General features: G+C 41.4%; 1 protein-coding gene across 1 annotated transcript in view; it reads left to right on the forward strand.

The window, feature by feature from the left end:
• Window positions 1-305: 305 nt before the first annotated feature.
• Window positions 306-15,370, forward strand: part of TRAPPC11 (trafficking protein particle complex subunit 11) — a 40,328-nt gene continuing 25,263 nt past the window's right edge. The window contains exons 1-8 of the mRNA XM_032949844.2: window positions 306-435; window positions 3,477-3,694; window positions 4,665-4,834; window positions 6,766-6,836; window positions 9,830-9,944; window positions 10,869-10,968; window positions 12,578-12,651; window positions 14,613-14,709. Of these exons, the coding sequence (XP_032805735.2) occupies window positions 3,485-3,694; window positions 4,665-4,834; window positions 6,766-6,836; window positions 9,830-9,944; window positions 10,869-10,968; window positions 12,578-12,651; window positions 14,613-14,709 (837 nt within the window). The 5' untranslated portion in view covers window positions 306-435; window positions 3,477-3,484. The remainder of the gene's footprint in view (window positions 436-3,476; window positions 3,695-4,664; window positions 4,835-6,765; window positions 6,837-9,829; window positions 9,945-10,868; window positions 10,969-12,577; window positions 12,652-14,612; window positions 14,710-15,370) is intronic.

A 15,370-nucleotide genomic window follows, 5' to 3' on the forward strand; every position in this document is an offset into this window, starting at 1 on the left:
GGTAGACCTGTATGGGATGACAGGTAGACCTGTATGGGATGACAGGTAGACCTGTATGGGATGACAGGTGATCTGTATGGGATGACAGGTAGATCTGTATGGGTTAACAGGTAGACCTGTATGGGATGACAGGTAGGTGTTAGAGGTCAATTTATTTGGGGGGGGGTGGTCACAACACATCTGGACCACGCGGCATGATTATGTTATTGCAGATTATTAGCGCAAGTCACGCGAGCGCGCGCGGGCGAGTCGTGATCACGACACTGTCGTGAAGGCACGGGGGTGAGGGGTCCCCTCCCCCCACGCCCCCTTTCACACGCTTTACGGCACCGGACACGGAAGAAGAGGTGAAGGAGGAGTGAGTGGGACGACGACGACGAGGTGGAGGTGGAGGAGGGACAAGGAGCAGCAGAAGGGAGCCGCAACGTGCCGAGGGTGAGCTTCACTTCTGCCTGTGCTTTTGAGTCACGTTAAGTCAGGGCGGACAAACCACGATCGCTGGCGGCAACGAGAACGGGGCGAGGAGGGGAGCGGAACCCCCGCGGGCCGGGGCTCGCCTGCGGGGGTCCCAGGGGTCTGTGGGGGAGGCGCGGAAGGCCCCAGGCTCTGTTGCGATGCGGCGTCCGCTCTCCTCATCTCTCGAACTCTGCAACCGCGGGTGATCTCGGTTGTTGGCGACAGTCGTGCTTGACTGCTGGCTTTTTAAACCACGCTCGTTGCCGATGCATCCGTCACCATTGTTAGCTCTGAGTGCATGTTACCGACGCGAGGTGACGCCAGGATTTCCCCCACAGATCCGGTTGTCCGCCTCGGGATGCCGGTTGTTATTGCTGGCCGAAACGTCGTACTCTGTGTAAACGTTGTGGGTTTGGCATCCCAACACACACCCGGTGTGGCTGTGCTAGTGACGAATTGGCGTGTTCTGTTTACGTGACACAACCTTACTAATTGGCTGTGTCGGGTGGTGGCGGGTTTAGCGACACATTGATATATTTACGCGATCTAACCCAAAACAAACTGTATTATGGATGATATTGGTCGCGATAGCCGACTACGTGTTAAACTAACACAGGCTATATTACTGCCGTTGTCAGCATTTTGATTGAAACGTTAATTATGCCGGCTTAGGAAGGGCCATTACTAGCTGTTGTTTCAATGACATTATCAACATCGAATGCGTTATAGATAACTAGAGACCCTGACATGGCAATATGTAATATTTCCATCCACATGAACAAGCAGATCCTGTCATATGAATGTGGAAGTGTAAATTGAGTGTGAAGGGAGATCCCACGGTTGTTTTACTGTCAGTCCACACTCACCCAGCCAGCACAGCTCCCCATCTACACTCAGTCCACACTCACCCAGCCACCATAGCTCCCATCTACACTGTCAGTCCACACTCAGCCAGCACAGCTCCCATCTACACTGTCAGTCCACACTCAGCCAGCACAGCTCCCATCTACACTGTCAGTCCACACAGACCCAGCCAGTACAGCTCCCATCTACACTGTCAGTCCACACTGACCCAGCCAGCACAGCTCCCATCTACACTGTCAGTCCACACTGACCCAGCACAGCTCCCATCTACACTGTCAGTCCACACTGACCCACCACAGCTCCCATCTACACTGTCAGTCCACACTGACCCAGCACAGCTCCCATCTACACTGTCAGTCCACACTCACCCAGCCACCATAGCTCCCATCTACACTGTCAGTCCACACTGACCCAGCACAGCTCCCATCTACACTGTCAGTCCACACTCACCCAGCCACCATAGCTCCCATCTACACTGTCAGTCCACACTGACCCAGCCACCACAGCTCCCATCTACACTGTCAGTCCACACTGACCCAGCACAGCTCCCATCTACACTGTCAGTCCACACTGACCCAGCACAGCTCCCATCTACACTGTCAGTCCACACTGACCCACCACAGCTCCCATCTACACTGTCAGTCCACACTGACCCAGCACAGCTCCCATCTACACTGTCAGTCCACACTCACTCACCCACCACAGCTCCCATCTACACTGTCAGTCCACACTGACCCACCACAGCTCCCATCTACACTGTCAGTCCACACTCACCCAGCACAGCTCCCATCTACACTGTCAGTCCACACTGACCCAGCACAGCTCCCATCTACACTGTCAGTCCACACTGACCCACCACAGCTCCCATCTACACTGTCAGTCCACACTCACCCACCACAGCTCCCATCTACACTGTCAGTCCACACAGACCCAGCCACCACAGCTCCCATCTACACTGTCAGTCCACACTGACCCAGCACAGCTCCCATCTACACTGTCAGTCCACACTCACCCAGCCACCATAGCTCCCATCTACACTGTCAGTCCACACTGACCCAGCCACCACAGCTCCCATCTACACTGTCAGTCCACACTGACCCAGCACAGCTCCCATCTACACTGTCAGTCCACACTGACCCAGCACAGCTCCCATCTACACTGTCAGTCCACACTGACCCACCACAGCTCCCATCTACACTGTCAGTCCACACTGACCCAGCACAGCTCCCATCTACACTGTCAGTCCACACTCACTCACTCACCCACCACAGCTCCCATCTACACTGTCAGTCCACACTGACCCACCACAGCTCCCATCTACACTGTCAGTCCACACTCACCCAGCACAGCTCCCATCTACACTGTCAGTCCACACTGCCCCAGCACAGCTCCCATCTACACTGTCAGTCCACACTGACCCACCACAGCTCCCATCTACACTGTCAGTCCACACTCACCCACCACAGCTCCCATCTACACTGTCAGTCCACACAGACCCAGCCAGCACAGCTCCCATCTACACTGTCAGTCCACACTGACCCACCACAGCTCCCATCTACACTGTCAGTCCACACTCACCCAGCCAGCACAGCTCCCATCTACACTGTCAGTCCACACTGACCCACCACAGCTCCCATCTACACTGTCAGTCCACACTGACCCAGCACAGCTCCCATCTACACTGTCAGTCCACACTCACCCAGCACAGCTCCCATCTACACTGTCAGTCCACACTCACCCACCACAGCTCCCATCTACACTGTCAGTCCACACAGACCCAGCCAGCACAGCTCCCATCTACACTGTCAGTCCACACTGACCCACCACAGCTCCCATCTACACTGTCAGTCCACACTCACCCAGCCAGCACAGCTCCCATCTACACTGTCAGTCCACACTGACCCACCACAGCTCCCATCTACACTGTCAGTCCACACTGACCCAGCACAGCTCCCATCTACACTGTCAGTCCACACTCACCCAGCACAGCTCCCATCTACACTGTCAGTCCACACTGACCCAGCACAGCTCCCCATATACACTGTCAGTCCACACTGACCCAGCCAGCACACCTCCTATCAGGTGAGGTTCCCCTTGAATCAAAAATAGATCATCAGCTTCTTTTCATGTGGGCACACGTCTTTCTACCGTGTCAGTTGCAGCCATGCCGGTCCCAGGCAGTGAGTGGGAGCTGCCGCCCGAGCTATGCTGCCGCCCCATGACATTCGTGGCGCTCACGGGGCTGGACGTGGTCTACAACGCCATCCACCGCGCCATCTGGGACGCCTTCAGTGCGAACCGGCGTGGTGAACGCGTACCGATCTCCTTCAAGGTGCTGGCCGGAGACCATGAGTACCCCAAGTGCCGCAGCAAGGTTGGTGGTGGTGGCTTATCGGCCATCGAGCACTGGTCAAAAAAGATCTCGCGCGCAAAATATTTCTCTTGAATTTTGGATATACATCTAGACTGTGGGCGTCTTGGGATTTCCGACATGAGTTTGAAGCTTTTTTTTTATTTGAGACATGGTTTAACGTCGCAGTGATGTGCTCCATTATAGTGCTCTCGGGATATCACTACTTTTGAGTAATAAAAGATATGTCGTGATATCAGAAAGACGGCACATGAGTTCTATATTCACTCACTTGACGGTACATTTTAAGTGTTTTTTTCTCAATAATGAATCTTCAAACGTGTCTGACAGCCCAGAACACAGCGACTGTGTTTTAATTTATATATGTGCAAGGCAGTTCTGTGGTTCTCACAACAGCATTTCTACTGACAAGTAGCATGTGTGGTAGTCCCCTTGCCAATAACACTCGACCACCATATTCTCATTATATCTCGGATCATATTTTCGTAAATGTCTTTTTGGCAATAAAAGTATGTTGCTCTATTTAAATTTGTTTTTGCGTAATTCTTAAATCTTTCATTTCTACCTACATATTTTTTTAAAATAAAAAACCTTTTTGCATAACATGTCCGGTCAATAAGTGAAATAGAACTCCCTCTGTTTCCATCCACCTAATGCTGCTCGTGACACGGGGGGAAGGAAGTCATTGTGGCATTTTGTACGTGTACAGTGTATGTTGGTGCATAACTGTTTTGATTCGTAATAGATTTGTAAAGTAACAAATGGTTTTGTTATTTTTTATTTACGGCTAAATATAGTTTTTTTATTATTTCTGTGAATTTCAGCTTTTCTTTGTTTAATTTTCATAAACGCTGCTTCAAAGTAAAAGAAAAATCTGGTACAATGAGATTATTATTTTATGAATAAAAAATATATATTTGCGAATGCACACCTCATGTATTGTAATAACCAAGTTGTATCTGGTTGTTGGCAGCGCACGTCCTATGAGTGGTACATCCCAAAGGGCATTCTCAAAAGTGGCTGGATGCACAAACATTTGAACCTTGTGCCAGCTGTAACTGTCATCTTCTTTGAGCTCGACTGGGATGATGCTCAGTGGAAGGAGAAGCAGTCGGAGTGTGCCACCCGTGTGGAAATTGTCAGGTATGTTTAATTTCTGTTAGAACAACTTTTGGGGGTTGAGTGGTGGCACAGTGGTTAGTGCACTGCGCTATGAATACGGCAGCCTGATTTGATTCCCAGCCATGGCCAATACCGGTGGTGAGTGATATCTGAACCGGTACTGGGAGCCCTCTTCACCAGCTGGCATACACCAGCCTGGTGAAGTATGGTCAAATAATCCTTTTCACTGAAATGAATTGGGAGGATTTAATTCACATTTAATCCAAAACGGTTTCATATGTGTGTGTATATATATGATACCTAGGCATTTTGTATCATATATATATCTCTCTTTTGGACATTTTCTACAAACCGTTTTTGTTTTGAGATGAAAATATTTGAGTCATTGAAAATATGGTGTTGGAGATAAAATGTGGCCAATGAGGGACTTGGTTGAGATCAACAAGCTCACTACTTATAGGTATTCATCACTGCATATGCTTTATGAGCACTCCTAAGAAATGCACCACTTTTGGCATTTATTATATTTTTTTATGTACATAATGGATTTATAAGTGGCTGAGTGTATGGCTATAAGATATACTAAAAAACAGTGTTGCTATAATCTTGATTTGAAGCTTTCGTGACTGCAGGAATCCATACTCTTTGGTTCTTTCGGTAAAGTCACGTAGGTATAAATTTCGGGCGCAACACAAGCGTCCATCATCAGGTGGGAAAGCATGCTCTGCTGCTGATGCAGACTGTTTTAAAAGGTTTGAAATGGATGTAGCCCAAGGGTCATAAAGAAGTGGCCGGGGCTAGTGATGTTAATGTGAGAAATTAGCAGGTAACAGTTACATGCTAATTTCTTTATGACCCTTGGTCTGCCTCAGCAGCAGACCAAGGCTTTCCCACCTGATGACGGACGCTTGTGTTGCACCCGAAACGTCGTGATTTATTTTATTTTATACCTACGTGACTTTACCAAAAGAGCCAAAGAGTATAGTGTTGCGATAGGCCAAAATAAATAAAACATGCAAACAGAGCAAGCCAAATTTATAAATATTCATATTAGGCTGTGATATTTAGGATGACCGGTAAAAAAATTATATTGTGCGTGTGCAACATTTCCAAAGCAGTATCTTAATTTTATTTTATACAATTAATATTAATATATTATATCTGTAATTATTAGAACAGGTAACAGGTTAAAGAAATTGAAACAAAAAATGTATTTTTTCAGCACTTACAATGTGCATTGTGCCATTTTGGTTTATTGCGTGCTTTCTCACGACTGCAACATTCATTACACCGTTTTAAAATCATATCTTTTTAAACACTACCAGACTTAAATTTTGATTAAAAACTTTCGTTACTGCAGGGATTCATATTCTTGGTTCTTTCGGTAAAGTCACGTAGAAGGGAAACAATAAAATAAAATAACAAAAATATGTAAAACAATAAAATTTTCACGACGTTTTGACTGCCAACACAAGCAATCATCATCAGGTTTTCACACCTGATGATGATTGCTTGTGTTTTATATTTTTATTATTTTATTGTTTCCCTTCTACGTGACTTTACCGAAAGAACCAAGAATTTACTACTTAACTTTTTAAGTGTAGAAGATTACATTACTGGCAATGTCATCCTGATGATGTGTTAAAATGTGTGATGTACATGGTCCATAAAGCACTTGCTACATAGTGATGAATAGGAAATAATTTGTGAACATGTCTTTCTTCAATTTATATCCATCCAGGCTTTTGAGAATTATTGGTAAAATTGTTACTGTACACCCAGTAACAGCCATTGCAATCAAACTGTGACTGCTGCTGTGTGGGTGTAATTTATTTGGCTTAATGTTTCAAATTCATCTGTGGACTTTTAGCTTTGTAATATAGTGAGGTTACACGGGGGGGGTCAAAGTTATTAACGTTAAGTGAAATGTGACGGTGCTGTGTTTAACGTAGAACAAGTCTGCATGGAAGGAACACCAAGGTCGCGGTGGTTTTGATACAAAAGAAGGCACCTCTGCCTCCAGGTACTGAAGTGTTGTTATTCACTAGAGATTTTGTGTTCAGTACATCCCTGTACATTCAATTTTATGTTGCTATAGGTGTTCCACGAGTCAAATGTAAATATTTCAACGTGTAATTGACATCATGACTTGCCTTTACTTGCGTAAGTTAATTTAGTAACTCTCCAAATGTGTTATTTCTTGCATATAAAACATTTATAAGTTAAATCACCAAAGCATTATTCCCATTTTGTATTAAATCATTATGCATCTTTGTTGATATTGCTTGATATAACCCAGGTCACACTTGCAAAAGATGCAAAATCTTTGTTATCGATGGGTTTATTTAATCTCCTGATGAAATGAAGGATACTACTACAAAATATATATTTACAAAGCCAACTGTTTTGAGTTTATTAAATGTACATTTTGTACAGTTATAGAAATGATCCTGTTGTCGTGTTGTGGTGGACTTGACTTGCAATCCAGAGGTCACTGGTAGAAGTTGAAACTATTTTTTTAAACTACCAACTCTCCACCCAGCAATTAAATGGCGATGCCACAGTTGGCTTATCAGCTAGTTGTATGCGGTGATTTAAAGTGTGGGAACTTCCACCTCCTTCCAAAAACATCTGGCTTGTGTGGAAGAAGAGGCTAAATATCTTCTAGAGGGCCTCTATTGAGTGTCCTCTAATGGAGACCCTTCTGCCAGCAGTGGCATGAAGCAAGCAAAGTCAGGGCTGTACCTTATACCTTTGTATTATTAACATTGTTTTCATACAGGGATTTCCTTGTTCACTAGGTACAAGTAAGAACAACAATTAATAAGGCAAACCATGTTCATAGAATGTTGAGTCAATGGTGGTGGTATGTTTGTTTCATTGTAAACTTGAGGGCATACTCAATATGAAGTGTAATAAAGAATGTGAGATTTTATTTCTGTGTAAATCGATAACCCCTTATGTGATATAAAATGATAACAGCAGTGCTATTTAAGTGCTTTGCACTTATATAATCCATAAAGGAAATAATGCATGATTGTAACTCACCGTAATATTTTTCTATTAATATCTATGCTAACTCCCACATGCAGGAAGCAGCAGGGAACCACTTGATGAAGTTATTTCCCATTCCATCGGCTGATTTTGCCTTTTAGATATATATATATATTTTACAGTTAATGGGTTGGATGCAAAGTGTTTTTGTCTGTGTCTTAATTACATTTATTGTTATTTTATGGTTCTTTAGAATCCGTAGGTGTGGAGTTTATCATACTATCTCATTAGAATTCCACGTAGTCATTTCACCCATTACTCATTGGTTTTCATACTCAATTCCTTTGCTCCAATGCCAGCAAAGTTTACATAATATCTTGACAATAATTCCCCTGTATTCGAATGCGAATTAGATTATTTGGGCTCAATGTATTCAGAGAGCATGGAAACTGCAACATTGATCATTTGTGTACTGTACCCCGTATGTTCATTATTTATTTGATGGAATTATATTCATTGGACCACTGCACGTTGCACGTGCGTTTTTCCATTTTCACTAAAATACTGGAACTTTTACTAAGGATAATTTAATACAACTTCTTCATTGAGATAATTTTTATTGTATTCTCTTTTTTAATTGGTGAGCAAATGTTTAATCATAAATGACCAATAAATTTACGCAACAATCATTGCAAGCATTCATTGCTCTCAACTGACATAAAGAAATGTGAACTCTAAATAAAATATTTTGCATTAAAATATGCATTGAGTCAAAAAAAAACACCACATGATTAATTAGACATTTTAAGCCAAACACCTTGGAGTTTGAAATAAAAAAAACTGCTGGCTCACCGAGTGTAAAATATGTTTTCAGCTACCACCTGTCACATGACCAGAAGTTTTTAAAGTTTGCACTCTTGGAAATATGGGGAAAAAAAGTGCAAGTTTGTTGAACTATTTAGGCTTTTGCAGTCGTGCTGTATAGCGCTCCAATGTATGTTGTCTGACGTTTGTTGTGCTCCACCTTCTGGATGCTTGAAGAAATTTTGACTTAACTTTCGTGACTGCACGAATTCATATGCTATGGTTCTTTCGGTAAAGTCATGTTGACAGAAAAAATAATAACAATAGAATAATACAAATGAAAATAAAGTGAATATAAAAATAATACAAATATCACGACGTTTCGATCGTCATCAGGAACGGAGGTTAGCCCCGCCCATCTCAAAACCTTTATAAACAGCTTGCCCTCAGAGGCTATCCTCCCTGTTCCTGATGACGACCGCTTGTGTTGCGATCGAAATGTCGTGATGTTTTTATTATTCTTTGGTTCTTTCGGTAAAGTCACTTAGAGGTAAACTAAATAAAATAATAGAATACGACGTTTCGATTGTAATTGTCATCAGGTAGAAAACAAACCTAGTGAACGTCTAAATTTGAGAGAGACAACATAGACATGGAGATGCACAAACTCTGTGTGTCTATGTTGTGTGTCTCTCTCTGTGTGTCTCTGTGTTGTCTCTCTCTGCTTGTATGTCTGTGTTTTGTCTCAAACTTAGAAGTTCACTAGGTTTGTTTTCTACCAGATGACGATTGCTTGTGTTGCAAATGAAACGTCGTATTATATTATTACATTTATTTTCTTTCTACGGGATTTTACCGAAAGAACCAAAGAGTAATTCCTGCAGTCACGAAAGCATCAAATCATTTTGATTATTTTTTAATCACTTTATTTTCACTTTTATTATTTTATTGTTATTTTTTCTATCTACGTGATTTGACCGAAAGAACCATAGAATATGAAGCTTTAAGAAACGACCAGGAGCTTGAAGAAGCTCCCAGCATGTATAGCAAAACATCCGGACATCGCGCTGATCAACATGCCGTACAACCCTAAAACACATTGGAGAGATTTATGATATTTTATTGTAGTGCTCAAATGTATTGTTGTTTTTGTAGTATTTATGATGTTTAAGGGTCACTGGTAATGGTGATGCCAACAAAGAGCCTGTGTTTTCTCAGGGGAAGACCTGGTTGCGGCTGAGAGGGCTGCAGCCCTCTGCAATTCCTGTGAGCTCTCGGCCAAATCGCTGTTTGTGCTGCCACACACAGACCACCTGGTGGGATACATCATACGGTGAGGGAGATTGGCCATAGCATCCCAAGCACAGCCAATGCCAGTGATGTTAAAGCATAGGGTGATATAATATTGCAGAATTTCCACTGCTTTAATTATTAGTTTATATTATATAGATATAAAAATAATACATTAATAAGCCACTATAAATAGTAATTCACTGCTCGATCAAAACTTCTATGTGCCACATTGATTGTGATGGTTGTCTGACCATACTTAACCTCGGTGGTCAGCATGGGTTGGTGAATTGGCTGGGAGGTCCAGAATCGGTTCATATGTCATCACTGTTGTTAGCTGCAGCTGGGAATTGAATTCAGATCACCAGATACATATCGCTGCGCTAACCACTATGCCATCACTCCACCTTTAATGTTCCAATTTATTTGACAATACTTGGCAATTATGGCAGTAGACAATTCGGTGTGTATCTGTTTTCCTTGTACAAGTTAAAATTATGATGCGCACACTCACCAGTAACATAATTTCTGGTGTGTACCGTATCGGTCTGTGATACGAGAGACTTGCATCTCATGAGGGAATATTGCCAAGCTCCAATCTTTCTTTATTGTACACATCTCCTTGTCTTGTACTGTAAATTATTCATTACAAGTGGAGTCATTAAGCATTGGCCATTCACTTTCAGTACTTGGAGAATTTATGCCAGGCTGCATATGAAATTAATTTATCACTACTGTGACATGCTGTAACCAAGCTGGACATTTTTAAACCACATAATGTGTGGCTTGATTTACTTGTAGGGTTATTCAAGTTTAATATTTCGATCATCGTTGCGGTAATGTGCAGAAGCTTTCCTTTATGTGCTATGCAGGTGTTAATATACTGAGTTCTCTGTGGTTGTTTTGTTGTTGAGAAAAGTCTTGAGCATTGCAACACTAAATGTTGCTTTTCTTTTTCTTCCCACAGTTTAGAGAATGCTTTCTATGAGCTGTCTCTGAGTTATTACCACATGGAAGCGCGTCGAGTGAAGTCCCACAAGGAGTTCTTGAACAAGACAAACCACCAGGTGAGCCGTTACTGCCTGACTTGTGTGGATTATTTGGTGCATCTTCAGTTTTACTATTACGTAGTAAAACTATTACATAATTAAACTATTACATAGTAAAACTATTACATAGTAAAACAGCCAACAAGTAACTCCAGCTTCACAGTGATTGAAATTAATATAAGGTGAACTGTTTATTTATTTGAAATAATAGTTGGAAAATATGAACTTTTTTTTTCCCAATTAATTGAAATAGTCAATCAGCAGATCATGTAAAGTGGGGTAAAGTGTGGATACTTACACAGCCAACGTGGAAGAGTAAGCCATATAACCTCTATAGGAGCTCTGTAGAACGCCCTCTCGTTGAGATATTGTTACCTTTCCGCCAGCAGTGGCATGAGCAAGCAAATCCAGGGATGCACCATTACCTACTGTGAGAATGAAGCTTCCTACCCTATCCATGTACCTGAATGTGTGTGAGAATGAGTGGAACATTTTGGCTTGCACAGTATTCCTAACACTGTTCGACAGAGGTACCATGGCATAGTAAGTCCTATGTACTTTTTGGAACATTGAGCCAAGGAGCTGCTTACCCTGATATGAGTGGTTTCAAATTATATTATTTTCAAGTGCGTACTGAACAGGACTTGAAATGGGCTATATGCATAGCAATTTATTTAATCTTCATGTTTTTTTTCGTATAAATGAACCAGCTTCCAGTGATGGGCTGTCATGTGAAACTAATATATGTATATATTTTTTGGTTTCAATGAGGAATTTGGGTTTAGAAGTGAACATGGATTTTGTTGTTGAAATTGCCTGATGGCAAATATGCACGTTACAAAAAAGTCAATGATTTCCCACTCAAATATGCGTGAAGCAGTGCTTACAATTTTTACAGCCTAGAGCCACCGTTGGACATTTTTCATTCCTTTGGCAGGGGCGAGCAATTGGACAATTCTTCCCCAAAAGTGGTACTATTTTTTTATTAACCCAAGAAAGATAAATTGCTGACTGAACCCCCAATTGGAATGAGACTTTTTCAGCATTCCAATTGCAAGCGGTGCACAATAACCACTGTGCAAGGTTCACTGCCTGTATGATACTGGCAAGCCACAACTGGAAAATATCCAGGAATTAAAATGTGAACATGAACGCTTACTCATTTAAACGTAAATAGTTTAAGCAGGAGTACAAAAACTGTGTGCGAAAAAAGTTGTTCTTACAATAATGAGGAATCTGCAAATAAAAAATCGGGTTGTTTGCCTTCTCCATCTTTGTACATTATTAGAAACATTTAAGTTGAGAAATTATCATTTCAGTGATTGAAAGTAGATTGCAGCTACATGCATTGGCTTTTACTTGAGCTTTGTAAGGAATGAGATGTGGGTAATTTTGTATTTTTTTACCCCTGTAGAGTTGTGAGGAACAATATGTTCCCAACAAAGGTAGCTTAAGCTCCTTGATAATGAGCTAATAAGATTTGCCTAGCAGGAGTACCCGACACTAACTTTTATATTATGCACATTTTTGTATTGCAAAAAATATACATCTCAAATGGAGTTCAAAGTCCAAATGTGTTTTTGTTTAAATTACGTTTTCCTGTAATTGTTTCCGGTTTTATTTGCAGCTTCTCTTTGTGAGACATCAGTTTAAGATCGGCTTCTTCAACGAACTGAAGCAGGACACGCAAACGGCTCTCAAGTACGTGATTTAAATGCAAATGTGTTTTAAATTGTAGCATGAACAAAGTTTTTGTTATTATATCAAAACAACTGCATTTAAATGAGTTGAATTTAATTTGTATAAACAGTCATGCGCATGCAACATCTGAATTGAAATTATGAACAAGCAACTTGAGCCAGTATTGTTAACTAGCCTTTTGCCCGTCCAAGGACGGGTGTATTTCAGTAAATCTGAAACTTGCAAGCGAAAAGCAGATGGTGACGTGATATTCATTGCATCAATTCGTGTGCAATTTGTAAGGCCGCGGTGACAGACTTATTTAATTTAAAGGTTATAATCCCTTTGATAATGACGTCCTTTTTACTTCTATGTCTCAACAGCGTGAGGGAGATCGCGTGACGTAAGGGTTCTGCCTTTGTAGTCAGGGGGGAGGAGGCGCCTCGCCCCCCAATGTGGAGTGACGTCACCCGCTAATTATTATTAATGGGGGGGGGGGGGGTGTGTCCATTTGAAAGACGTCACCTCTTCATGATTATTAATGAGGGGGCCTGTTCGATGTGGAGTGACGTCACCTGTTCATGATTATTAATGAGGGGGGAGTGCTACATGTGGAGTGACGTCATCCGCTCATGATTATTAATGAGGGGGGGATCCATGTGGAGGACGTCACCTGTTCATGATTATTCATGAGGGGGGCTGTCCGACGTCGAGTGACGTCACACGTGGGACACACAGACATTATTGGCTCATTATAGTAGTAAATGCCATGAAAACATACTTACCTATTTGTTATGACGTTGGATAAATGAATTATGGATAATAAGGTTAAATAAATAAATTTTAAATAAATTATTAGTTGTGGCGGCATCACCATTTATTTTACTAATATCAGTTATCTACATTTTGAAGCCAGTTTGATTTATTGATGTTCACTTTATCTTTAAAGGCAAGAAAACATGAGTGATTGACTAATTTTCTGTATCTTTTTTCATGCAAATAAAATACAATAATTTTAGAGATGAAATTTGTGCAAAAAATATGAATGGACAGTTTTCTTATCAGAACAAAAAATATTTTTGGAGGGATATAATTGGAAGAGACAGCAGAGCATGTATACCTAGGGCAAAGCAGGTTTAAATACAAATTCTGAAATAGAGGTGAACTAGAGTAAATGGAGCGCTTTTGTAAAAATATAATTTGATATGAATCGCAACATATCGATGTGTCTGTGTAACAACGTTTTTCAATAATTTAGTGTTACCTGCTGTGATATGTAAGAAACATGGACACTGGCAAAGAAACTAACATTACTTGATATGTATGCAAGGAATCATTAAGAGATTCATGCTTGAAATTACAATCAAGAGCTGGAGAAACGCATGGATTATGGTACAATTGCAGATCAGAGACATCACATTGACTCTTGAGAAATGTAAGTGGATTTTGGCAGGAAACATTGCCAAAATGAATGGTGGCTGCTGGTCAAGAATGGTATTGGATGACGACCACAGAACTGAAGTGATGAGATCAGTTCGTGTAAAATAGTGTTATGTTTATTGTGTTATTGCATGACAATGAGGAATGGTGAGAGCATGGCAAGGCCCTCATCCAGCAGAAGACAGACCATGGCTGTTTATGATAAATTGCATTGCCAAAAAAATCCTAACCTTAACTTTATCTCTCACAAATCTCATGAGACAATGCTATGGAGGCTGCAATATGCAGATTTTGTAATGTGCCAAGAACAAATACGGTTACCAAGTTCTCTCCGCAAATAACTGTTTATTCTATGAAAATATTGTTTATTTTATGTTGTGTTCATACCTCTGGGATTAGATATGTGGAGCTCGTAAAAAAATTCCATCTCTCTTTATGCTTGTCTCTGCTGATCTCATTTATTGTTAACAAAAAGAGTTACTCCCAAGTCCTTTCTGTTTCAATATAAATAGAAAAGACAACTTGTACTGTGTCCTTGACAGACATTACCGAGCAGCCTATGCCCATGTGCATGAACTGAGAGCGCATGATACGAATATGCTGGAAATAAAAACATTTGTCGGATTCATTAACTATAAGGTACTCTTATTTCTCCAAACACCACATAAATGATCCATACCTTCTGATTCCATGTGTGAACCATGTTCTTGGAACATTTGACATTACCTGAAACCTATACTGTCTCTACACAGCACGCGCCAATGCATGTTAGACACCAATGACATGGATCAATTATACTTTGTCACACCGCCTCCTAAGAGGTGTCTTTTAAAGTTAATGCAATGTTGATTTGTTCTACGTAGTATTTTGTATTCGTCTGTTTTCCTAGCCTGTCACAATATACTGGTTGTGAAATTGAAATATCACTGAATGGCATCTCAGATGCAACATCCTTTTTTCATTTCGTGTTCGATTGAAAAAATAGATGCCGCCTGATTCATATGCCACATTTTAAATCCTGTTTATATGCATTGTTCAAACAGCTTCTATATGCAGCATTTCTCAAGCATTCTGTGCTCTGATACTTTACGCTGTTGGACAGGCTCTGTGTTATCACTGCATACAGTGGTACGGGGGCATTTCTAAATAGGGCATCTGTAATCTCCTGACATGCATTACAAGGGTACATGTGTATGGCTTTTGACTAGCTGTACAATTGAAAAAAACTTACATCAATGAATTAATTCTAAATATAGGTCCATTATAAGAATTCCTACAGGCACTAAACTTCAGACCTGTG

This window comes from Petromyzon marinus, chromosome 8 (assembly GCF_048934315.1).
Source record: "Petromyzon marinus isolate PM22_M1 ecotype Great Lakes invasive population chromosome 8, UKy_Petmar_22M1.pri1.0, whole genome shotgun sequence".
NCBI classification, from domain to species: domain Eukaryota; kingdom Metazoa; phylum Chordata; class Hyperoartia; order Petromyzontiformes; family Petromyzontidae; genus Petromyzon; species Petromyzon marinus.